The sequence below is a fragment of the Larus michahellis genome, chromosome 9, assembly GCF_964199755.1.
Source record: "Larus michahellis chromosome 9, bLarMic1.1, whole genome shotgun sequence".
NCBI lineage: Eukaryota > Metazoa > Chordata > Aves > Charadriiformes > Laridae > Larus > Larus michahellis.
The window spans coordinates 35,589,412-35,616,095 of record NC_133904.1 but is presented as its reverse complement, the minus strand read 5'-3'; the positions used below and the strand labels follow the sequence as shown (position 1 = coordinate 35,616,095).

Sequence of the window (26,684 nt, the reverse complement as noted above, 5' to 3'; positions counted from 1 at the left end):
AATCTACAAAAGCTCTGCAGAAGTTAAATATTGCTCAAAGATAGCCCTTTGCCCTATCAACAGTAAGAAGCGTAGACTACAGCTCTAGGCTGCCATTAGCTGAAAACTCTAGTGCTAAGTTAAAACATCCATGCGAGGTAGGTATCCTTACATTATTCAGTTTATGCAGCTATACGTGATCTGCTCCAAGGGCAACGGAATCAAAAAGACAATTGCACTTCTTCACATTGCAGCTCTTTGGAAACTTCCTACATTCTTCCCAGTGCTTCCTTCTGGCAACTCCCATTCAGCACCAAGTACGCAATTTCTGTCTACTCCCAGCTGACTTCCTTGTTTGTTAACCATTTTCATCTTTAGTAACTTCCTAATAATCTTTATTAAGCACCTTCCCTCTCCACCATGAAAAATGCAACCCACACAAAGCCTGATTTGAACAACATCCTCTTTTGTCTTTGAAGTCTAATCCAGCAAAACCCTTCAGCAAGAAATTATTTTTCATCATCACGACTTAATGGATTCAGTGACTAAAACAGATGTTGAAAATTAAACGTATTTCTTAGAGCAGAGACAGCATTTCAGTCTATAATCAAATTGTTCACACACTTATCTGAGCAGAGGAAACGTAGGACTGCAGTATTTATTCTAATGAATATTTAATTAATTGAACACAATTCAGACTAGCCTAACACAATTCAATCTAGCCTAGTTGAGCAGATCACTTATCTGGGAGGTGAGAGGCCAGTGTTTACACTCCTGCCCCACATCTTGCAAAAGAGGGATTAACAGCTTTGATACTGCAGGAATGCGTCTGTCACATCCAAGTCATTTAAAGCTGCCACTGAAGCGGCTCACTTTCCAGAATTCACAGAAGCCACCCTGCAGAGGAAGGTGGCCCTAAAACTACCCAAATACGGCTTTATTGGTCTTAATCTCTAGTCAAGTGTTTTCACACCACAGGAAAGAAAATTAAATAAGAGTTCAACTTGAAACAAATACACGTTGTCATATTGCATATAACATACCCATCCTGCTTCTACTGATATTAACGACAGTCTGATGTATAAGAGAAAAAAATGGTTTAAGAATAAATTCTGATCTCCCTTTCTGTTTTTACAGTCAAAGCTGTTCTTATGTCATTGGTTTGTAGTTTTGTTTTGAAGACTTAGCAAAGGTAACAATCGCATATGTTAAAATTATATTAAATTCCATCAATACCTTCAAGCCATTCCCCAAATACCCACACAGCAGCAAACCTGCCAAACTACATTGTGAAGAGTTTTAAAGCAAAGCTAATTGAACTCTATTACTTCCCTACCTGCTCAGTCACATACGTTAGCATCATTGATTCGCGCAGAACTATTAAGCACACACACCTTTATATTACATTTACATGAGCAGCACCAAGGCAGCAGAGCAGTGTTTGTGTGTGCATCCCCTCCGTGGGAAGGGAGCACCCAGTCTGCGCAACCGGCAGCCCTGGGCTCCTGCTCCGGCTGGAATTTTACCGTTCTGTTGACAAAATGGGCAAAAATACTGCAATGGAGTAGGGTATTTAGAAGTTCACGTTTAAAAAAAAAAAAAGCTAATGAGAATTGCCAAACAGGAAACAAATATGGGATTAACTGATCCACTCAAACACTCAAACAGAGAAATTTAAAGGGTTTTAAGAATTCTAGATGAAAACGGGTAGCTGAGGTGTGAACACCGACACGGGGGTTACTTGAGCAGCCTGGTCTAGTGGGAGGGGGGCTGGAACTGGATGATATTTAAGGTCCCTTCCAACCCGAACCAACCTGTGGTTCCATGATTCAGCCGCTGCCCGCGCCGAAGACGGCCCCTCTCCTCCCGCCGCGGCCCGCCCGCCCCCCCTTGCACGGACGCACACCCCCACCCGCCGCGGGAAGATTAAATAAATTACGGGTCTGAGGGTGCCGGAGAACAGCCCCGGTGCGCGGTGAAGCCGGCCGTTCCGCCCCCGGGTGGCTGCCGGGCCGGGCCCCTCACGGCAGCGGCGGGGCGCTGAGCGGCTCCGGACGGGCCTCCCGCCGACCCCGCAGTGGGGCCGCCTCCGCGCAGGGGGAAGAGCCGCGTTTTTCCCCAGACGGGTGTTCATCTGAGGCAAAACGACATTTTCGAAGGAGAAGCCCCGGGCAGGTGCGGGGCGGGCGGTGAAGGGCTCGGCCGCGCCGGGGCTCCCCGCTCCCCGCCGGGCGGGATGCCCGCCCCGACCCCCTCCCCGCCGGGCGGGACCCGCGGGAGACCTGCCGCCTGCCCGCCAGCACAAGGGCGCCTGGCTTCGACGCCGCCTCAGGCCGGGCGGGAGCGGGACAGGGCGGCGGGGAGAGCCGCGGGCGGGCAGGTGGCGGCCCGGCCCGGGCTATGCGGAGGGAGGGCGGGTGGGAGGGCCGGAGAGCTGCCGTACCTGTTGCGGGTCGCAGCCGGAGATGACTTGCTGGTAGCCGTGCGAGCACTCCAGCGGCGAGGCCGCCCGGGAGGAGCAGGAGGTGCTGACCCGCCGGCAGCCGGGGCCGTAGGTCCGCACGCGGTCGTACGCCACCCCGCTTTCCTGCTGCTGGTGGGGCGCCGGGTCGAAGCACGGCAAGGGCCGCGGCGCCGGCTCCGGGCAGGACGGCGGCTCCCGGCACGGCGGGGGCCGCGGCGGCGGCGGGGGCTCCGGGCAGGGCGGCGGCTCCCGGCACGGCGGGGTCCGGGGCAGCGGCTCCGGGCAGGGCGGTGGCTCCCGGCAGGGCAGGGGCCGGGGCAGCGGCTCCGGGTAGGCCAGAGGCCGCCGGGCGGCGGGGAGCGTGCTGTAGTGCTGCTGGCGCCGGTAGTAGTGGTGCTGCTGCTGCTGCTGGAGGTGCGGGGGCAGCGAGGGGGGCTGCAGCTGCTGCTGGCCCCCGTACATGCCGGCCGCGCTCGGGCACCGCCGGCTCCGGCGGGGAGCGGGGCGGTAAATGCAGGAGGGAGCCGGGGCAGGGCGGCGATTAGTACCTGCGAGGGAGCCGCGCCTTGGGCAGGGCACACCCGGCTGGCAGAGCCCCGCGGCCGCCTCCCTCTCTCCGGGCAGGCCGCCAGCCGGGAGCGGGACCGTCGGCGGGACGGCGCAGGCAGGGCCCGGGGGTGGCGGAGCGGGCCGGGGGGTGGCGGAGCTCCCGGTGCTGCTTTGCAGCCCGTTCACCTGCCTTCTCTCGCCGCCGGGTCCGGCCGCGGGAAAGGACCGATCGTTGTAGCAGATACAGTTCTAATACAGCGCCGTAACGAAACCTTGCTAATGGAAAAAGCAGAGAAAAGTAAAGCATAATGCTGTTTAATAAAGCCCTTTGTTATTAATCTATTTACAGCCTGTGTAGGGGGAGTGTACACACATCATTACTTGCTACTCAATTAAATGACTCAAATACTTTTCGCAGAAGGTTATGAACTTTCCCGCAGAGCGCTTTGCATCTGCAGGAGCCATCGCCTTCTCCCCCATCCAGCAAACTCTGCCTTTGGCAGCAGCTGTCTGGAAAATGAATATGTTTTCTGAACGCATGCATTCCTGCATCTGCATCACAGGGCACTGGCAGCCTTACTTAGGTAACCGGGTTGATCATTACAGATGAACTACAACATGGAGCTTATCTAGAAAGTATTGCATTACTTACTTCTCCAAAATCTCACTCTGTAGAAAAGAATGTAAACTCCAGTTAGTTTCTCAATCCAGCGTATTTTGGTTTGAGTTCCTTTGCCTACGTAAGGCAAGCCCTAACTCAGAACTTCACTTTGTTCTGCAAGGTAATGTAGCAATAACATAATTGTAGACTCTTGTGTAATAAATATTATCCTTAATAATAAACCTTAGATTCTTAATTTTCTCAATTTGCTTCCCCTACACATTTACTATGCTTTCAGGTAACACAGTACAGTCACACAGAACAAAAACCAGTTTCTGTAGTACCGTGTTGTGGGAAAACACCTTTGATGTAATGGAGCAATACCAGCCGTGTTATTCTACATGGCATTACACTGGCCATTCACTGAAAGCTCTGTCTCAGATAGTAAAAAGTGCTCACAACATCTGCTCAGACAGTTGGGAAGTTAAGAATTTTAGGATGAGATCCTACAACGATTCAGTATTTTCAGGTACTGTGACATCTGGAGACCTATCATCAAATATAAAAAGTTTCACTTTTCCTTCAGGTATTAAACCCAAACAGACCTCTAGTTTACCCAAACAGACCTCTAGTTTACATATGAGTGTATATAAAACACATTTGAACCACTGATTTCCAAGGAACTATATGCCAAAAAACCCTACATGCTTTTAAAACTTCATTCTTGGTTCACACAGCTTGGAAAACCTATTGATGGCTTCTCACAAAACCATTTTAAAAAGACCATCTCTTGGAGAGCCACGGTTACGACAACCTAGTCTCTATTTTACACAAACCATAAGGAATTGTTTTATGCTTCAGTAGGAAACTACAGGAACTACAGTAATACTCCCAAGGGTGAAAAAAGTGCTGTAATTGAAAATGTGGAAAACACTGTTGGTTAGCCAGCTCAAGAATCTTACCAGAGTGCAATATACTGCCCTATTTAATAAAGAGTGTCTTGGAAATTTCTTACGAGGGTCAGCAGAAAGCAAGCTCTAAGTCATTCTATTGTAATGGAAATACAAAATAACTTCCGGAAAACTTTGTAGATGTGGCGAGGATTATTGGAGTCATAAACAATAACAGTAAGTAATATATGCATGGTGATCTGTACCAGGTAATGAAAAGAGCCTCAAACAAAGCACTTGAATTTTAATGTGACCAAAAGTTTTATATACATCTAAAACCAAGAATGATACTGCATTTTGTATCTTACACAGTGTTACCTGTTCGGTATGACTATTTGCTGTGACAACTGCGGCTAGGAGGAATAAAAAAGTATTTTGATATAAAATAGGAGAGAAAAATACTCACTTGAAGACCACTACATGAAATGTTGTATTACGACGTCTACGTTTAACTTACTTAAATTATGTGTCATATGGGAAACTGTCTGAAGGGGTTGAGGAAGAGAGGGTTAAGAAGGCGGCCAATTGGCAGGCAGCTGCACCCCATAAGCAACTTGATGAGGCTGAGATAAAAATCTGCTTTCAGCTGAAAGGAAGGCTTTAGAGATTGAAGGGGAGGTTAGAACCACCTGGTAAGTAGAGGCTTCGGTTTTCTGATCCTGCCTTTGAAGGGAGAGCCATAACGCACTTGAGGTTTGGTGGAAGGTGCCGGTCTGCTGCCACTGATCCAGATAGCCCAGTGCAGCCACTTTGTTCCTATTAACCTCTTAACCCTGCACCACCTGGATCAGGCTGCCCTGATAGTGGGACACACCTGGCAGAGAATGGAATCTCAGGAAGAAGATGCCTCTCTCCTTATTCCAAATGGCTGGGATAATCTGGCTACAGAGCTCTGCTCGTGTTCAACCAACAAAAGCTTAACACCATTAATTGCCTATAAAGATGAAGCAAGGTATTTTCAGATGAGACGGCAAGTGTCTAGAACTCACTGTTTAAGTCACAAGCAGATCACTGTAGTTTTAAAAGACCAGCTCTGTTAAATCAGAATTTTTGTGTTTATAGCAAAAATTACTTGGTGGTGGGTCATAGTCTATTTTATGCAGGTCAGGCTTCATGATATTGCCTTTTATGAAACTGCTTGTATGAGTAAATTGCATTTTCCGATTCAAATGTCTTTTTAATTTTTTTCCAAAGCTTTTGCTTCTCAACTGCCTTTTTGCCCTTAATTCTCTATGGATATGTATGTAATATTTGTCATCAGGAAGAATACAGAGGAATACTTTACTGAAAGTACAGAGGCAGAATGAATTGGACAGAATAAATCAATCAGACTTTTCTTATAATATGAATATATAAGGATGGAGAAGTGACTGGGTGGAGGGAGGAGGAAGAATGTAAATGCTTTTAAGCAGTGAAGTTAAATCTGCTCTTTTGCAAACACAGGTGGCAGCCTGACGCGTGGGAAAACAGAAAATCTGACCTGTGACTGCAAAGCTGGTACACTGTGTAATAAAACAACGTTTACCTGGTTTTAGCGTATCTTTTGTCCTCTAATTCCTCTTTCTTTCATTAAACAACTACAGATGCTCTGCATACAGAAACCTCTGGAACATCAGGGACTCGGATCTCCTGCTACATAGGTGCATTTATGTGTATGGATCGTGCAAACACACAGTGGGGTAGAGGGGATTACAGAGGAGCCACTAGGAGATGAGCAGGGAAGGGGAAACAACAGATGAGTATTGAGCAAAGGTCTGACTGGGGAGAACCTACCTAATGTAGAGAGAGTGTTGGCTCTGGCACCTGGAGCCCCATCTGCCACATTTCCACAGCAATTTCAAGACACAGAGTACTGAACGGATGACAGGCTGTTCTTTGTACTGCTGGACCCTTTGCCCTTCTGGTTCGTGCCTCTGCAATCACAACATACTCTATTTCCCATGAGGAAAACAAAAAAAAAAAAAAAGCACCTCTTAAGAAATACCTTGAGATTGTTTTAGGACAGCACTATTTGTCTGTTTATATTTTAATTAAAACATAGGAACAATTACACCAGTTCAGATAAAGATGCCATCTAGATCTCAAGCAGTAGCAGATGCTAAAGAACAATCCGTGTATTCCTAAAAGGGTCTGAAGAGGACAAGCCAGTGTAACACTTCTCTCTCAACACTTTCCCACTTGCCAGCTATTTTCAACTCTGGGTATTTCATAAGGACCGTATATTCTTTTCTCACCAGTAACCTTAATCTCACATATATGGACTTGCTCAACACGTCCCCTGAATTCATGTAAAATTCTTTTTGCACTCAGAAAGTCCTCTGTAACTTCAGCAGATCTGCTACTGCTGCATGAAGATCCTCCTTTTGATTCTGACTCCTAGTTCAACAGCCCCTCGTCCTTCTGTACAACTTTATAATTTCTCCATTAAGTCCTCTCTCTTCCAGGCTAGGAAAAAACAGCCCTATTCAATCTTCTTCGTTGAGATGTTATTCCACATCGTGGGTGATTAATGCCCTTTTCATGACCCTTTTCCAGTTCTAATAGATCATTGCACAGTATTCCAGATGTGCAAAAATCATGGATTTATGCAATGGTGCAATGATTACTTTTTTGTTCTCTATTATTTTCTTTCCTAGTATCTTCTAATGTTTGATTTGCTCTTTTTGACTGCCACTAAGCTGATGTTTTCTTGGGGTTATCCGTCATGACCACAGAGTTTTGCACTAGAGCACTAATAGGCTGCTCAGAGTCCATCATTTCATATGTTTCATATAAGCATTACTGTATACTCATCCACAATAATTTTTATCTGCTTTATTATTTTATTTAGAAATGTATTTTAACAAGGTATCTTGCAATGCATAGCTAGCAAGATTGGATCTCAAATGCTTCTTATGTGATTTCAGAATTTTAATTCTCTTTACACATTACAGTGTTTCTGTGGTAAGAAAATTCAGCAAGCAGAAAAGGTTAAACAGAGTTTAGGTACGTTTTAAAGACTACCATTTACTGTGCTGGCATTAACTAATCATCAGACCATGAAGTGTCTGTTGCAAGTTTGAAGGAAAACTCTCTTATCCCATCAATATGTTCCTTGTGATAACAGTTGTAGTTTGAAGTTTATACATTTCAAAAAGAAATTGAAATCTTTGGAATATACCAAAAAATCTAGACTTAAAAATTGCATCTAACAACTAATAGCTTTGATAATTTATAATCTAAAATTGTCAATGAACATGCAAATACACTCCCTACTTCTGCTATAGTAGCAAAGGGGAGGAATAATCTTTGTATTATAGTGTAACAACAGCACACGGAGTGACAAAACAGAATAAAATCACTTTATTTTATAAGGACACTGGTTTTGTGATGGCTGTCAGTATCTCCAACAGCTCAAAAGATTGTATTTCATTCTATGAAGTGAAATAATGCAATACTGTACTTACCCTTAAGCAGAAGTCACTCTTTTGTTCTAACCATTTTCCTGTTTGAATTGTTGAGGTTATTTAACAGTCAATTTACTTTGTTTCAGATAATTAATACTATGCATGAGATTGGTGATCAAACAAAAAAAAACACGTTGAGCAACTTTTCTCCTACCCATTAAAGCCCTTATTCAGCATGCCTCATTTTAATGAAATACTACCAGTCATCATTTACCAAACACGACTGCAAAAAGCAACTTAAGAATATAACATTGTATGCAAAATACATAATTTTATCCAACAATAAGCCTGAGTAGAAAATAAATAGCAAGACATGATGCTGAACTTTCCTCTCTTCATGATACTGCAAAAAGTCCTCTGAGCACCTATCAGTGATATCTGTATTATGCTGCCAGTTCTAATTTATAGCTCAGTGATGCTCTAAGAAAACTGATAAAGGAAAAAGGCCTGCAGTCACGACGAACAGCTGATCTGTGGAGCTAGATACTTTTGAGTTTCACGCCAGGGAAAGATATTACATTCATTATGACCAAAGAGCAGGAAATGAGTTCAATTCCAAAGCAACAATTTGCATTTCCCTCTCCTGGACAGACTGCCTAAGGAACAATCCTCTTTATTAAAGGAGATAAAGGAGTTGGGATTGTGACATACTTTAAAATAAGTGTTGCTACCTTGGATTTTATGGAGAACAAGACAGGGATTTGGGTGTTTATTTATCTTTGCTTTTACCTCAACATACTAAAAACGTGTCAGAGAAACAGCTGGTCTGCCTTTAAAGAAAACCTGAAATCATTAAGCACAGAACACAGAGAAGTGTTTAGAATTTGTCTAAAAAAAATTAAAACTGTATAAAACCACTAAAAGCAATGGAATAAGTTCTTAACATCTGTAAATAAAATCTATTATAGATTTTATAAACTATTTTTCCAGCCAGTAACCTGTCAAGAGGATCAGATGCATTATCATCTCCACATTACTAAATTGCTACAAAATTTCTATGGCCAAGTATGAAGGATGATAGAAATTTAAAACAAGTGTAATCAACAGTCAGTTCTTCGGTCAATGTATGTCATACCTATACATAGATTAGAACAAAATATCTAAGTAGCTCGGGCTACCTGGTGACAGAAACTTGAATAGGGACAAGTTAGCCTGCTTCACGCTACTGTAGCCACACTGTTCCAGTGTCCAAACAGCTAAGGGAAATACCTTGTCTCCACGTTGTGACCTATATATCCTCTTATTTATACCATGTTATTTCGCTAAATATATTTAAACAGTTAGAAGTTAACAGTTATAAATTCTACTATATTCCTATATTTTATACCTGAAATTTCAACTATTTCTGTGAGCACAGAGTTTATGCTGTTTTGTCTTTATGTAACATGGAAAAGTTTCCAGGTTATGGATGCATCTAGCAAGCTTTGGTTTTGCTTAAGACAGACATTGTGCAGAATTTCATTTAAAGTTAGGACTTTCTCTTTTGAGAAAGCTTGCATTTCTAATTTGGCTCTTACTGGTCAGGTAGAAAGCAAGAAACCAACTTGATAGCTTGCTTTCTCCATAGATCCATAGTTGCTTCTCTCTGATTTCAGAAACAGAGCTCATGACAATCCTCCCACATCTGTTTCATCAGCTGATTAAAATGTAGATCTCCTGCAAGGTAACACATTTTTGGATGATGGGTGTTACTCTAACCAACTAATTATTAAGAGAACAATTTTATGCATGATCAGCAACTTGGCAGCGTAAACAACATGAAACAGTTCTTTTAAATAGGACTTGATATTTTGTTTATGAGAGCTTGCATTTACTGGAAAGCTTTATGGCTTTTACAAGCCATTTAAACAAAAGTTTTTGTTATCTTTTAAAGCCTTTTTGCAGTAAGACTGTTTATCTAGCACAAGAAAGAATTCAGATAGGAGCCTTATGTAAAGCGATGAATATTTGGTTTTCTGATTGTGTTGTATGATTTGTGGTGTTTATTGGAATACACTGAAGGGCAACGTTTCTTTCTTTCTTTTTTTAAAGCCCACAAGATACCTGACAAGTTTTAACTTATTCTTTAAAAAGCGAGATTCTTTTGCTGATAGGGACTAAGCGTGCTATTATGCTTAGTTTTATAACTACTTTTTATTTACATTTAAAGTTGGAAAAAAGTCGAAGTCAAAATGTTTCAGTCAAATGTATATCTTAATTTTAATTTCACAAGTAGAATGATTGCATTTCAAAACCACAACTGCTGGGCTTTCTGGAGGATGGGGTTTTTATTTTGACCCACTAACTGTCTGTTCTCAGACTTGCTTTTCTCATGCCAACTGGAAGCTGCTGGCCAATCTGGTTTGCCTCTGTACCCAAACTAGAATACAAGAATGAATTGTGCCAAGGTAGAACAAACCCTATGCCATGCTGCTAGTAAAACCACTCACTGCCCCGAGCCAGTGAAATGTACCTGCTGCTAGAAATGGGCTTTAGGAAGCACCAACATTAATCCTGTAACTCTTTCTTACTTCGGTATCTCACCCTTATTTATGTACGCTATGAGTCTGTGAAAATGAAAGTTGAAAGAGGAATGATTAATGACCGGTGCATCAGACAAGCGAACAGAGCATTCCTGACAGAACAAGCCGGGGCTCTGTCATCCTGTGCTATCTCTGGCAGACTTGTTTTTATTTCTAATTCTCGGAGAGGAGCACTAGCTTCAGAATGTGCAACATCACACTGGACTGTCAAACTTCTTTGGCTTTAACAACATTTCAGGAATTGTGTAGGTACACAGCAGGGTAACATACAACTCACCATTTTTGGTAAGTATGGTAACTTTGTCCCAGAAAGCATTTTCTAGTATTAATTTCTCAATGTAATTACTCTTTTCTCAATTTGTATAAATTTTCTTCTGGATTAGAGATTCAAAGAGGTCATAAAAAAAAAATGAACATTTTAATTCCGTAAATGCAGCCTGCCCCATATACTTTCTGCTAGACAACCACATTCAGTTGGGTTGTAAATGATGTTTAAAGCATTAGTAGTTTCCTATCATCTCTAGATATTGGTTAATCTAAGCAAGTAGTACTCTTGCAAGTAGCACTCTAAAGAGGTTCCCTGTTGTGGGAATACTGAAGATCTACATAGGTATATGAGTTTACATGTGCACAATAGCAAAAAATCATGCTGTTCTTTAAACCTACAGTATCTGATGCTCTTATGTTTACATCAAATTATTTACTTTTTTTCTATAAACATTTTTCTACAGTGCAGACATACATTTAAATATTACCAGATTCTGTTTTCTACATTAACTTAGTCACACATAGTTAATACTTCAGCTTTCCTGCTCTGCTTTCTGGTTCACACATAATTGTTCTTTTACAACTATTTTTATTTGCGCATTACTATATTTGTCAAGAAAAGAATTTACTTGCACAGCTTGTCAGGAATACATGGACTAAAAAGCAAGCATACCTACATACACACATTAAAGCAAGCCTATGCATGATATGTAATATTGCTGCATTAGTTAAGTTCTAAAGAATCTGCTTTAACGCTCGTTTTCTTTTGTCCTGTAACAATGGCATGATGTAAACCCTTCATACAAACTTATTAGAAGAGTGTCTTTTGCGAAAACGCTACTTCCATTCTGCCTGAAGTGCATTTTTCAGTATTCAGAAAGACAAAACTTTCCTATTTCAACTTATCTGTTACACAGGGAATTTGCTACTTCTGTTGCATGAAGAATTGGGGTGCCAGACCCTTGTTCTTTCAATACTGGGATGCTAACAGTGCTAAAGAAGTGACTAGGTAGCCAAAGATATGTGTGCATGGCCCTAACCTTAAGGCAGCTGATGTTGGCAACAACACTTTCACTCCTATTTAGTCACTTTAGTCAGTGACCTACATGAATTGATACAAGTATCTTGGAATATTTTCCAACATGGTAATTTCCCTACTTTCTATTGCTGTTAGAGCAGTGAACAAGCTAGAATCTTCAGTCATGAACAGGTTCAGGCCTTAAGCCAAATTAAAAAGGCTTAAAACCTTAAAATTAAAAGAGACTGTTTTAAGACTACCCTGTTTTCATAAAATCTTAAAGGCAACATGAGATATTTTGTAATACCTGTAATGAAAGCGGTCTTTACTTGAGAGGGTATTGAAGATAATCAACTTGAGATCATTTTTACGTCCTTTCCAAGGGAGATACTGGTCTTCCATGCTCATTTGTACCATCTGAAAAACAAAATTTATTACTTTAAGAGAATAATACTGGAATTTATTTTTTTTTCTAAAGTAAAACCAGAAGGATAAATAAGAGGTAGCAAAGTTTCAGACACTAGGTCTTTGTCTGTGTGCATGGGCTATGCTATGCCTGGCTTCATTCATCTATCAGCTATTCTTATCAGCCATTAAAGCTACTGGTAAAATTATTGTACAATAATAATAATAATAATAATAACAACAACAACCACCACGACCATCTTAACTGTATCAGAAAAGATGTTCTCCCATTCCTAGCAGCCCAACTTCTTTGTCTCTAAAGAAGACTATCCCACAAAGTGGAATGAAAGCATTTCACAAGCAAAGAGCGCACGGCTAAAATAAACTCAGCATAGCAGAAAGAGGGATTTGCTTTGCAGACAGTGAGAGTGAAGAGAGAGAATAACTGTGTTCTCCCCCACAAGCTGCTAATTCACAAACTAATGATTCTGTGGTCAGTACACTTTAGACTATCACTTCCAGAAGTCTTGACTTAATAATTGCCTTATTATTTTAATTGCAAGTCAGCTGATAACCCAACTGATTAGTCAGACAGACATAGGAGAACCTTCTGCCTGTGGCCAAAGTAGAAGTTAATCATCATGAGCCTTTCATAAATGATCCATCAGTCCCCTGTCTATCCCACCTATCACGCTGTTTCAGAGATATGGCTGGTCCATGAGCATCCAGTCTGCAGTTTTATGAACTGGGAAGAGTACTGGAAAATCATCAACTATCAACAATATGTTTTTCTAATGACAGGAACAGAAGAAAGAATATTCTTTAAGCAGGAGTGACTAGTTCAAACCAGTTCTTCAGGAAGCTTCACGCACCAAAGATCAAGAAGAATGCTAATGTGCAATCATTGAACAGAATAGGAGCCAAAACTTGATATAAGGCACGTAATGAATAATGCTATACAATCAGCTTCTATACACCCACAATGTGTCTAAATTTATAAACCGTACACGCCATTGGATAAAATTTAAATGCATTTCCCATCATTGAAGTGCACTATCCAATCTGCTCTAACACAGGACCATATTGGGATTGAGCAGACCATTCTGTTTGTTAGAAACTTACCAGAATGTGCTGGTATTTATATCTCACAAAAGCTGTTCAGTAAACACAGTACAAAGACCTCTGATTTCACCAAATGCATATACACGTGCAAAGAATTTCACTTTAGGATTTCAGACATAAGAGAGCTCTCTCTGTCAAATGAGCTTAACTGCCATTCCCCCATCCCAGTGAATTAAACATCTTTCCACCTGGAAAAACTGTCCTGGCTTCCCAGATTAGAATTTCAGAGTTCTAAATGACAAACTCTGAATTTGCCTATGGCATGTACTTTAAGGGAAAATGCAGTATAGCTTCTTAGAGTCAAGAGCTTGGGGTTTTTTTCCCAACTAGAGTTTTGAGGGACAAGATATTGAGAACACAAAATTGGTCTCTGTTCCTGTTACATTTCTGTGTGGACTTAGGTATGTCAGTATATTTTTTATGGATGTGATAGTTCAAGCATGTAAGAATGACCGTTATAATTTCATTCATATTTTAGAGGTCCTTTGTCGGTCTTAGAAGAAAAGTGAGAGAACTACAAAGCACCTTAATTATCTTTGTTGCATACAATTGCAAAACCTGCTTCTCCAAGCCACACAAACTGCATAGGTAACAAACCAATAAACCAACAGAATAAACGCATATCAGGGTCATAACTTCTGCCTTGACAGGGAAAGGACAGAAATCTAACTCAGCCTCTGCTGAGGCTAAACAGGAATGAGGTACACTTTATTTCTTTTCTTGATTCATCTACACTGGAAGGTGGAAAGGACCTTGACAGGTCATTTCATACATTCGCTTGTGGCAAGGCAGGGCCAGCTACACTGAAATGCTTCTTAAAGACTGTCGGTCCCTTTCTAGCAACAGCATAACCTCTGTAGACAATCTATTCCAGTGCTTGGTGTCATCAGAGTATTTTCCTCACGTTTAGCTTAAATTTCCCTAGCTACCACTTAAGACCATTATTTCTAGAACTATTTGTGGTGAACAGAGAGAAAAATACTATTTTCTTCCCCTTTCACAGGTTAAAGAATGCAAGACAACAAATAATCTCAAAGAAATATCCACTTTAAAAAAAACACAAACCAAAACAAACCAGAGACTCTCTCTAGAAATACCTGAAAGAGTACCGAAAGAAGAAATCAACTATGTTGGTAGGCTATGGCTCTTTGGACAAACCAAACACGCTCATTTAGAATTAGGCAGGGGTTGCAAAACTACTCCAAAGCTCCCGAAATCTCTATACTTAGCCTGGAAGCTGTTTGGGTTTGCTCAAGAAATTACGAACCGCCCTTAGGCCTGGCAGGATGTTTGAGAGCTGACTGCACAGGGAAGGGTTATCTGCTTACATGGGATGTGCTGGGAGTGACCCTTCCCTTCTCCAGGAGTGACCTACAAGGGACTGTTACACCAGGAACTACAATCTTTTGTTACAAACTAACAGCAAGAGCCCTATCACAGTATTAAAGCAGAGTGCTTTATTCCAACTTGCTGTCTTCAAAATGGGAAAAAGGATGACATTTCATTTCAGATTTAAGACTCAAAACCTTTATCTATAAAGTAAAGGTCAGCATGGTGCCATAATTACTTTTATAAATTCTTTCATAAGAATTTAGAATTTGTTGCGGAACGCTGAAGTCATTACCTCCAAAACTTGTGTGTGTGCTAACAGAGTCTTACACAGCAACTCAAACTTACATCATCGTTGTAATTATGTTAGTTTTAACTCTCTGTAATATTTGAAGACAAACAAAATACAATGTTGAGATTCTTCAACTTTTTTCCTAAACTTTACAAATTATGGATTATGTTTTATGTCCTGCACCTTACTTCTCCAGATCAATTTTATATTATAATTTACGCAAGTTACCTAGTGCTGGGATTCTTAAAATATGAATAAAATTTGAAAACAAATCTTGAATTTGAAGTGGCTTTGTCACTACTGATTGGGCTAATGACTGAGCAAAATACAGCGCAAAGGGAAACTGAGCGAGCTGACAGAAATTACCTTAAAGGTATTTATATAGAAAATACAGAGAATTTTCAAAATAAAACAATATGGCACAGAAGTCATCTGGTTAATTTAAATAAAACACTTGTATGTAATTTAGTTTCATAATTCAAATGTTTATAGCCTGATAATACTAGAACAATGGAACAGACCATGCTATGTAACTTTCATTGTAGACTAGTGCAGAAATGTAAGTATTTCAGAATTATGTTAGCCCACTGCACTGGGAAAGATAAGTGACTGGGAAATTTTACTGTGATTCAGATTCAAGCATTTCTGATTTGTAACCTTGGTGTTGTTTGAATGCATGGCAAGGCACATCGATCTTGTGCAAGCACTTTACAGAGCGAATTACGGGTATAAATCAGGAAGAAGGTGCTTTGTAGGGTGGAGTTAAACTTCAAAGACAGTGAAATAAAGAACAGTCATCGCTACACCTAATAGCTGTCCTTCTATTGTAATTAAATAGTGCATTAATTTCCAAGTGTTATGACATTTAATCAGCTATATAAAAATAATAATAGTAATAAGAATGATAAGTGTCATCACCAAAGTTGTTATGAGCGCAAGCCAAGATCACCTGCCCAATGTTTCTAAAAGTTGCTACAGACAAGGTGTTCTAGACCGTAAGTACTGTCCAAAATATTTTCTTGGAACATCTCCCGATAAATTTCTTTCTTTAAAGAGGAACTTTGCAAAGAATCCCATAGCTCCTACTCATTAAACAAAACAACAACTATGCTCTGCCATTGTATCACATCTACATATCCTTATAAAGATGAGAAATAATTTTTTTCTTTTTAGTCAGTACACATTCATGAAAAATTGTCATTTTGCACCATATTACAGGAGGTAGACTAAGTAAAGGGATGTTAAATGATTCATCACAAAGCATAATACTGTAGCTGCAGAGCCGGAATAAGAATCTTGACTTTTACACCATTTTCCTTTCCTGCATAAGAAATCGGATTAGATATATGCATTCCTTTCTTCTGTAGTATGGTAATTATAAAATAAACTGTCCTTGAATAAATGTTTTTTTTTTTTAAACTCAATCCCCCAGACCTTTTGAATAAAACACTAAAACAATAAAAAGATTACAGGAATATAAATTAATACATTTGATCAGTTTTGCCATAATTCATGCTCCAGAGAGTAAAAAAAAGTGCAGGTTTTGAAACACTTGGAGTGGAAAAGAAAGGATGAGTTGACGGACCTCAGCTTCTAAGTGGCTTTCTGGGCAGTCAAGCACTGACACCACGCTGGAACCTTTCAAGCTCTCCCTGAGCTGTGTGGCTCATAGAAAAGGGTCAGCACTGGCCACTAGAGCTACACTAAAATTCCATCCACAAGCAACAAGTGCTATTCCCATTAGGATGAAGCTGACGGGATGATACATTCTTTTCCTTGTGCATTTTCAATTCCTTACGGCATATGTAATAGCTAGTTATTTGAAGCATTATTTCTTTTGTTGTGAGGTTTTGTATGTTTGTTTTTCAGTAAGCCACTTTCAACAAGTATAAAAACCACCTGTGATATCCCACTTACTGGTTAGGAAATCCTTCTTAGACTATTACAAAGAGTTCTTGGAAAAGAAAGGTATCCGTTATGTTCCAACCAAATTTCATGAGGATAAAAAGAGTTGTAGAGAGGAATCATTAGAAGAAACCATCATGTATTTTTTTATTTTTTAATGCAGAGGTGTAACGTAAGGTAATGTCTGAATTCCAAGAGCCACCCTGCTGTAGTGAAAATTCACTCTCAGAACAAAAAAAAAACCGACCGTGGTCACAAAGAGCTGTAAGTATCTTCCAGCTTGGTCCACGTAACCAACCAAAAATGCTTCTGCACATTCTATGTATGTGTCCATCACGCAGTTTGACATGCTTGAAACATCAACTAGTCCAGCAGCTGGCGCTTAGGCAAGGAACAGTAACTGGTAGGAAGGAGGTGCTTTCTCAAAACCAGGGTTTTTTCAATTATTTTAAAGAACAGCTGATTAACCTCCCTTTCATATATTCTTGCCAAATAGTGACAGTAAGGAATTTTCTAGTGAACTTGGTCTTATCTTCAGGACTACTAATTTGGCAAAACAATTACCTCCAACCCCTTCCTAACAATCTCCAATTAGCTAATCTTTTTCTTGTATTATTATGTGCATAACAGCCAAATGACGGCCCTACCAGCATCAACGTTTCTACTGGATGTTATGCGCCGTTTCCCACACTTTGCAATGGTGTTATATTTGTTATTTAGAACAAACCCAGATTATTCCTGGAACTGTGCCTATAGAAACTACTGCTGTAATGTGTTTATATGATATATAATTATAGGCATGCTGTAACCTGTCCATAGCCACTGCAGAACAAGTTGCATTATCAAGAACACAAACCAGTCCCTGGATTAACTATTCAATCTGATATATTCCCTTTCCTCACTAGCTGATGTCAAAGAAATTAAATGAACACAAGTTACATTTTTGAGCTTCAATAGAAAAGATAGTAACTATATAATATTCCACGCCAGTAATATGACATTCAAAACTACTGAATACTCCTTAATGGCATATGGATTTCAAGCCACGACATCTGAAGATTAGGCTACTTAGTTAATGTCAGGCATTTGCATTTGAAAATACTTGCCAAAAAGCAAAAACAAGATGTAGGAAGAAAGACAGTACTCACCTACCAATGGAGTGAGTCACACTATTCAAGCAGTTGAGCCTATGTATGCAAATATAAATAGTAAAATTTGGTTATAATCCTAGCAAAAAACAGATTATTATAGGTTTTAATCTCAGTACTGTGTCAAGATAAATAGTTAGGACTGTCTTTAGTACATATTACCTGTAGGGAGAAAAATCTTTATAGAAGTAACTAGGTAAACAGAATAGTGGAGTAGATGAAAGTTTAATTGTTAGAAGAATTATCTGATGTACTTCACACGTAGATTTTAATACTGTTTCATACCCATATTGTTATATTTTTCTGACATCGAACAACTAAACAATGATTTTTTTATTAAAATTGTAAATACATGCCAATAATTTTCTGTTGATGCATCCTTTTTACCTTATGCTTTTATACAAGCCAACACGTCATCAAGAAGAATTTTAAAATCATTGTAATACTTATGAATACTTTTTATCCCATATATTAAATATCCCTTTCTTGCATGACGTCTGAGACATTTATAAAACCTTGCCTCACTAATATCTAATGAACTTTTTTTTATATGTTATTTTATAACCACAGTTAAGAAGTGGTTCTGATGGTATTTCTATATATGCATTCACATTTACAGATAAGCCAAAACAGAAAACGAAGTGTAAGAGCCACTGCGTTCAGAGTGGAGAGGGACAAGCAGGGCAGGATCTGGTGTCGCAGTTTGTCATTTTATTTTTCCTTTACAAAATTAATTTTGGATTAAATCCAAGCCAAAAAGAGATGTATTTGGCAATTATGAAATGGATGTGGTCAGAAGAACACAAGAACAGCTGGTCTCACTAAAAAGAGTTACAGATGGCAGAAATCTCGCAATAGCAATCTTACAAAATTTGGTAGAAATATTGCATGATCTGCCTTATCAATTCACTGAGTGCATTCCTGCAGATGTGGGGAAAACAACTTCTACTCTCTCATATCTGGCAATTTCTAAGGTGTTACTCCAGTATGATTTTATGTGTGTGAATGAATAAATTGATTTAGACTTGCTACACACTTACAATCAAGTGCAAGAAATAATTATCCAGGATTTTCATATGGAGTTCCCATAGTGGTTTTTGGGACATATAAAATTATTACATCATGACATTATTAAAGATTATACAAGAAGTTAACTCAAGCTGGTGTCTTGTACTGACTGCTGAAGTGGAAGAAGGAGAAAGTAAAGAAAAGCACAGAAAAAGTAACTGCAATTATAAGGTCTTTACAAGATGTGTTTGAAATTTATTCTTCCACGGAGAAATTCCAAAAGAATTGCACAGTAGTACCTCAATTCTGTGCTCTTATAGCTCCAGCTCTTCCTTCCAAATTCTACGCAGGTTGTTAAAATACACAAAGCTACATGATGTTTTAGTCAGGAAAATAACTCCGTCTTATAACTCATCTTTAAAAATTAAAGTTTTGTACAACTGCAGGGTGTTCTTTTGAAGGATGTCTGTCTTGCATCTTAACATTAATGACATTTGAACTAATACAGGAAGTGTAATGCATGTAATTTCACTAGAGAATGTTACTTAATTATAAATATATCCAATTATCTCTTAATTATATTAATTTCTGTTTATGAACATGGATAATACTGTATATTTAATACACCTAGGTTTATTCTAAACAGTAATAACACCTCCATATATAAAGTATTATAAGCCATTTCTACCAAAAAAACCCACTATTTGAGTCTGCCAGCTAGTCAGCATGACAGGAAAACGTGTGTATATGGGATGATCCTTCTTCCTCTCAAGTTCTGTTACGAATTTTAGGTTACTCAAGGTAAAACATTTATACCTACTGCCTGGACTTTATTACAAAGTGCAGAATTCCAGTTCAGGAAGTACTAATAGTGAACTATCGTGTCTCACATAACATGCTGTAGGCAAAGCTGATCACAGCTCATCACAGTGGCTTAAATTGGATGACTTTTGATGTCCTTTTTTTCTATGATGCATAAATATGTAAATATAAATGTATGTATGTGCAAATATGTATTTATAAAATAGATTGTTAGGCAGATTATTTTCTGAAATAGTCCTTTCTGCCCATTACAATATTCCGCAGCGTGATCTTATCACAACTGTTTTCTGGGTGTTTTCCAATATGAGGGGACACATTCTGAACTCAGTTAGATGGCAGTAAATACTGAGTAACTGCCCTGAAGTTAATGGAATTACTCCCGTCAGAACAACATAAGTGAAAAATTTGTCCCTTCTCCATTACAGAGGCAACTGAATTTTACCAATCAAGTGAATATGGGGAACTCTTTCTAATTACATTTTATACCATGAATACAAATGCCGTGTTCTCCTGGTATATCCAGAGTATTTACAGTAAAGCACACTTGTTGTATGTACTACAGGAAGGAAGAAAGAAACAAAAAAGCTGACCACCCACATTCTTACACACACGCAGCTCAGCGGTGCTAAAGCTATCCTGACTCTGTAACCCTGCCCTTTGAATAATTCCGCTGACACGCTCGGAGGCTTCACATGAACAGGGACAGCAAGTGTTGTCCCTTTGTGTAAAGGCATATTTACACACAAGGTCATTCAAGATAATTCTGCTTATGAAGACAGCTGTTCATTTGAGTCAACCAATTTTATAATTACGTGTTAGTCTTAAAGTGGAATTTTGGATGTTATTTTCTTTGATATCTTTATGACTCATATTTCAGTTGAGCAAAGCAAGCTACAATTTGCTAATGCAAGTGTGTACAAATTTGAAACTGGTTAGGTCGGGTGTGTCTGCCTATAGAAACATACACTTTCTTACAGTTTTCAATAAATGTTACCGGTGCAAAATTATCTGGCTACATCTTAGTTGAATTTAAATATTTCATAGTTTGAATACCATTCTTTAAAAGTGAATTCAACTGGGTAATTGCTGAGGTTCAGAACAGAAAACTGCATTAATTGTGAACAAACCAGTAACTGAGTACGAAGTCGCCTATCTTCATCAGGTCCCATAGCTTATGTAACCAGCTGGCATCACCTCCCATCTTTCATACACACAGGCCCGCTTCCCGTGCACATCCTATGGAAAGCAGGGGGCAACTGGCTTTCATTTGAAGGAACAAAGAAATTACTCTTGCTGTTTTCCTTCAGGCTGTAACTCATAGTTTGAAAAGATTGGAGTGAATCTGCTCCCTCTTTACCGTTTTGCAAAGAGGAAGGGGAGCACAGCCCACAGCTCATTTCTATTGCTGGGTGGAGCGCTGCCAACATAATTTGCAGGGATTCATAGTTCATTTTATGTAAGTATTATAGTACAAGTTAGACAAACTCACCAGATACAGTGAAGAGTAGCAGCATGTAGGCACTTATGGCTCTGCCCTCCCATTCTGTGCTTGTGGGGTTTGGCTCAGGCACTAGAAAAACAGACAGGGTACTCCCAATCTGAGAACAGGCATCTCTGGAGCAGAGGTAACCTATATATTATATATATATATATATATATAAAAATAAAATAGCCTATATAACGCAAGAGAGTCTGTAAACTGCTTTGGTTATGCCAACAGCCAAACAAGTCATCAGCCATCCCCAGAAGCAGCGAAATAAAAAGGTAGTTTGATCCAAATCTATTAGATCCAAATAGCTGTCTTCTAGCTGAAAACCTAGTCTTTAAATTCTTTCTGTCCTCCCCTCTAAGCTAGTACAGTTGTGGACTATTACCAATTCATATCTGGAATGAAACTATAGTCATCACAGTATAAAAAAAAAATTCAAGACTTTTTGAGAAATCTTACTAACAGACTGTGAGTTCTGGGAAAAAATATAAAACTACAGTTTGCATTTAAATGTAGGTAACTATCCCCAGTAAATTTACTGGTACTATTTTAAGTCCCGATTTATCAGTCATACACTTCCAATATATTGTATGACAAAAATAAGGTGTACAAATCAATATTTCTGCTTACCAATCCATTGCTTTGCAATATGGTTTATTATCTGTACATCTATAAATATGTGGAAAATAATTGTATCATTTGCTTTCTCAAAATAAATATGTTTTTTCATCTACCAATCCAAATGTTTCCAAAGAACTGAGTGATTAATATCGTATCTAAAACTGTGATTATTTTAATAAACATAAGGCAAGATATTGGACTAAGTATGACTCCAACTGTGAGTGATTTATAGTGATAAAAATACACAGATGCCATCTGTACCAACAGAAGAACGCTCATCACAAATTTGTCTTATGGTAACACTTCCCTTTCATTTATACTGAAATGAGCACTATTTCTTCTAAAATGATATTGACGGTAAAATATGTCCACTTTTAAAATAAGTAACCTAACAGTAGGAGAAATACACTGAAAACTATGAATTAAAATACTCATTTGACTTGCTCAAGGCCTCCATGATGTATCACTGAATGCCCGCCACATATTAAGCTAAGTTTGCCAGACTAGCTATGCTAGCTTAGTAGCTGCTTCCATACTAAGAGTTTTTGTTGGGTGTAACGCCCCTAACCTCTCCCAGAGAAAATCAAAATGAAAACATACCTTAACCAAAATGGCAAAAGCTTGAAGTTCAGAACCCAGCCTAAGTCATTAGTCTGACTTCATCAGCTTGTCTATGATATGTCTGCCAGCATCTTTGCCAGTTCAGCATTAAGCAAGAGGGCCATGGGGTATGCACCAGGGAAACTAGGGCAGGTAGTGAGAACGCAGTGATAAATATCAGTCAACTTCAAATACTAACAGCAAGATCAAAAGAAACGTAGAATTTAAATAAAATCTGCACACAGAGAACTTCATTAGCAGCAGTTGCAGAAACAAAGATATGATACCCAAAGCATTATTAATTTATAACGATACTGAGAGTTTTGTGAACGGTGAGGACTACCATCACCCATATAAGCGTAATAAAACAATAGCAAGTGCAGTACGCAGGAAAGGTTCTAGCTTGGTCCCTTCTGTCTTTGCCGTGCATTCTCAGTTCTGCGTTGACTCTGACCTTCACAGGATGCAACAAGGAAGGTAGACTACATACTCCCACAGACTTTTAAAAATATTTTTTACTAGCAGTGGCTTTAAGTATCCTTATTTTGCTTTGGGTTCTAAAATATAGCAAGAATGTAAATCAAAGTGCAAAGTAAATCTGTATTTATCTCCAATTTTTGTTTTGCGACTATGCTTCCACCCCCACTTCTGTCAGTTCTCCAGCCCTTCAAAATTTCCTTTGTATCAAAAAGCTGACAGATTTAGGTCCTGAAAGCTTCAAGCTAGTTTTCTTGTTGAAATTTAGGAAAACAGAACAGCTGTCATTCAAACATACTTCAGCAAGTGGCAAGCCTGTTCACTTTCAAATGTTTATTCCGCAAAAATCAACACTTAAATGACATGTCCTGCTGACATGTCATAAAAACCACATTCAGATCTGACAGACATGTGGAACAAACATGTGCCAGTGCCTGAGGTTCCAGAGTTCCTACACATCTGATGTTCAGGATATTTTTTAATATCTCTTTCTTTACTGTTTTAAACTGTACAGACTTTTTTGGTCCAGTGGTCATTGTTAGTCAGGTTATGAATTTACCTTCTTGGGGGGAGATGTGACAATAATTGCCCCTAAAGCAGTTCACCACATGCAGGCACAGCCAACAGTAATGGATAAGCAGCAACTGCTGCCACAAGCTGAATCACTGAAGCTGCTTCTTTCATGCAGATTTTACGATTCTGGTGTCCAAACAGGACCGTACTAGTATGCTACGCTCAAATCCAAGATCTTTTTCCTCCTTAACCAAATTGTGAGATTAAGAAGCTTTCATTTACCAGCTGGCCATTAAGCATTTCTTCACGAGCCCATTCGTTCATCATTTGACATAACCGTGAAGGTCCTCATTAAATCTCCTAAAACGAAGTGCACTGAATGCAACACAAAATCCAATTTATCAAGGAGTAGTGAAAGACAGTTAAAATTCAGTTTGTGATAAATTTTCCTGTAAGAAACCAAATAATTTTTAGATTCCACAGAAATGTAATACAAGTTTACTGTATTACATACAAGACAAACCCCAACAGTTTAGTTTCCATCACTGAAGCCTTGCTACTCATTCTAGGGGGTGCATTTTTAATTCAAACTTTGATGCTGCTATGTTCATTATCAGATTCTCCACAGTAGTCAAATGCCACTTATGTGCCAGGAAGACATGCAAAAGTAGCTGATCTGAAATTATTTTCCCTGATGACATTTTCTTTCTGGATGCAAATAAAAATTGTGTATAAAGGTGTATCTGTATAATGCAATTACATGACTTGAATCAAGTGGATATGGTAAGTACAATTATAAATTAAATAACTGCACATGAAAATTCTACGAAAATATAGTCCTGGTCTTTAATAATCCTTGTTCACCTGTCAGCAGCCAAACATTATGGACATTTCTCTGCTTGTTTTTAAAAGTCAAAATAATCCAATATTCTTTCTAAAGTAGTAAGCATTCACTCTTAGCATGGCTGACTGTTGACTTTTTACTAATGTTAATGGGGAAAAAACCAGCAAACAGTAGACACTATTCTATAAAAGGTGCCTATATTCTACTGATTAAGTAAAAGTTGCTTTCATCTAAACTTTTTTCTCTTGTGAAAAGCAATGGAAGATTGTTTCAGGTATCTGTACTCATCAATACCACCATACTGAGAACAATACAGCAGAAATAAGTTAAAAATGTGGCTGAAGACTAGAAGCAAAAATGCTAATTTAACATTCTTTGATATAAATTTAGAGATGAATGGCATCCACGTACCAACAGTTTTCATACTTTCATACCCCCAAATTAGTATGAGAACATGTCCTAAACATCTTTGTGTAAAAACACCCATACAGGATAGACACTTGAAAACAAATGTCAGATTATAATTTGCACATAAAACAACTCATAGCTTGAAAAATAAACAAGATTAACAAGTAGTTTGTTTCCAGCTTCTGAAAAAGCAAAACACGGGTAATAATTTGCTAATCTATAAAATTCCACTGTAGTACCCATTATGGGTGATTCCATGCTATTATCAAAAGTTTTACTCCTCAGAACTACTGCTGGGTCTCCAATTTTGTACCCATTTTATGTAAACTTGTACTGCTTGCTTACTTCACAGCTCCTACAGACTTCACCTTTTATCTATGAATGGACACTCTTAATACTTCCATTTAAAATGTGACGATTTTCATTTAATTGAAAGAAAAATGCCTAATCAAAGACACTGAACATAAGCAATTGCGACATATGGCTCCCCAGCTGGGAAAGTGTCTGACCAACGTATCAGCAATTTGAGAGACAGAGACAAACAGCCCCATCAAATACCCTTTCACCAAGGGACAGGTGCACCGGGATGGAAGCCAAAAGACCATGCTTCAAAGATCCAATTATTGAGCAAAACCATATGAAGGCAGCAGGTATTGTTCCCCCATTTTACAAATGAGGTTACTGAGAGGTTGGACAAGAACCCTTTTGGAAATAGCTGGGAAGGAATCCATATGTCTATTCTGACAAAACCTATTTTCATCCACTTAACTGACACTCAGAAAAAGCCTCATCCAAATGTATGTTTCTGGTTGCGCAAGGCGTGCAGACACTTACACTTTCATCACCAGCCTCAGTGTAAATATTTAGCTTATCACAAACTATTACAGTTTTTCTGTGAACATTTTGCTCGGGATAGCTCGACTCCGTCCTCATATTTTCATTGGGATTGAGACCACATACCTTTCAACGTGATGCTATTTCCCTCGAGGGTCAATGAAAGCAAACCTGCTGTTAGGAAACAGGTCAAGGGGATGGCAGAGAGAGGAACATGAATCTGAATGTCGAAGTGGTTGATAAAAGGCGGTATCAAATTGAGTGTCCTCATTTGTGGAAAACGGGGCACAACAGAGGACATCAAATGACCACAAAGGACAGGTGAGAGAGAATGAGGCTGCGAGCCCTGAAATAAGGAGTGTCCAAAAAGGAAAACTATGTACAGATTAATGCAGGCAAACTGTAGGAGAAAACAGAGCGTGGGCAAGATGGGGGGAAAAAGGATGCACTGGATTGCTGGGACAAAGAAAGAAAAAGGAAGCAGAAAAGGACAGTAATAAGGAGTTACCCCTCGTAATTGCAGCTCAGTACATCCAGAGATGCATGACAAGTATACAGAAACTGGCCCTATGTAAGCACAAGGAGACGAACATTTAGAATTATGTTTAAAAAATGAAGCTGAACTTCAAAAGTAAATTTAAAAATTATCACAGTGATCACATTTTTTCCAGAGACTCAAAATCCAGAAAACATGCCAAAATCAGTTTCATTAAAATGTACGTCTTAAACTCAATCTTGGTATTTGATTTTTTGAATGTATAGAACCAGAACTGTCTGCCTTCAAATGTATATAAAGCCTTCCAAGCGTCTGAATAAACACATTCAAATTCAGTCCTGGAGCATATGTTAAGTATCTTTGGCACTTTCAACAGTCTTTCAACTTGTGTTTTCAAACACAAAATGTTTAAAGCGTAATGTAATAGTTGTTGTATTCAGATATCATCCAAATCACATGGTAAAATTGATTTTCATTACGTACTTCACAACAGTTGACAGTAAGAAAGTTGGAGAACACCTCCCTCTACTGTTCCTTTCTTGTAAAAAAAAAAAATACTGCTTAAGTAGTTTTAG

At 39.1% G+C, this 26,684-nt stretch overlaps 1 protein-coding gene across 5 annotated transcripts in view; it reads right to left on the bottom strand.

Annotated features, from left to right (window-relative positions):
* POF1B (POF1B actin binding protein) overlaps nt 1-26,684 on the bottom strand; it is a 47,022-nt gene that overhangs the window by 19,223 nt on the left and 1,115 nt on the right. For 2 of the 5 annotated variants that reach the window (XM_074601630.1, XM_074601634.1), the window contains exons 3-8: nt 23,810-26,180; nt 21,317-22,681; nt 17,998-18,036; nt 12,104-12,213; nt 6,317-6,474; nt 2,423-3,268 (exon numbers count right to left, since the gene is read on the bottom strand). In XM_074601630.1, coding sequence (XP_074457731.1) covers nt 2,423-2,905 — 483 coding nt within the window. In that variant the 5' untranslated portion in view covers nt 2,906-3,268; nt 6,317-6,474; nt 12,104-12,213; ... (1 more) ...; nt 21,317-22,681; nt 23,810-26,180. Of the gene's footprint in view, nt 1-2,422; nt 3,269-6,316; nt 6,475-9,506; nt 9,638-12,103; nt 12,214-17,997; nt 18,037-21,316; nt 22,682-23,809; nt 26,181-26,684 lie in introns of those variants that run through there. The other 3 variants (XM_074601632.1, XM_074601631.1, XM_074601633.1) reach the window with 3 other exon arrangements.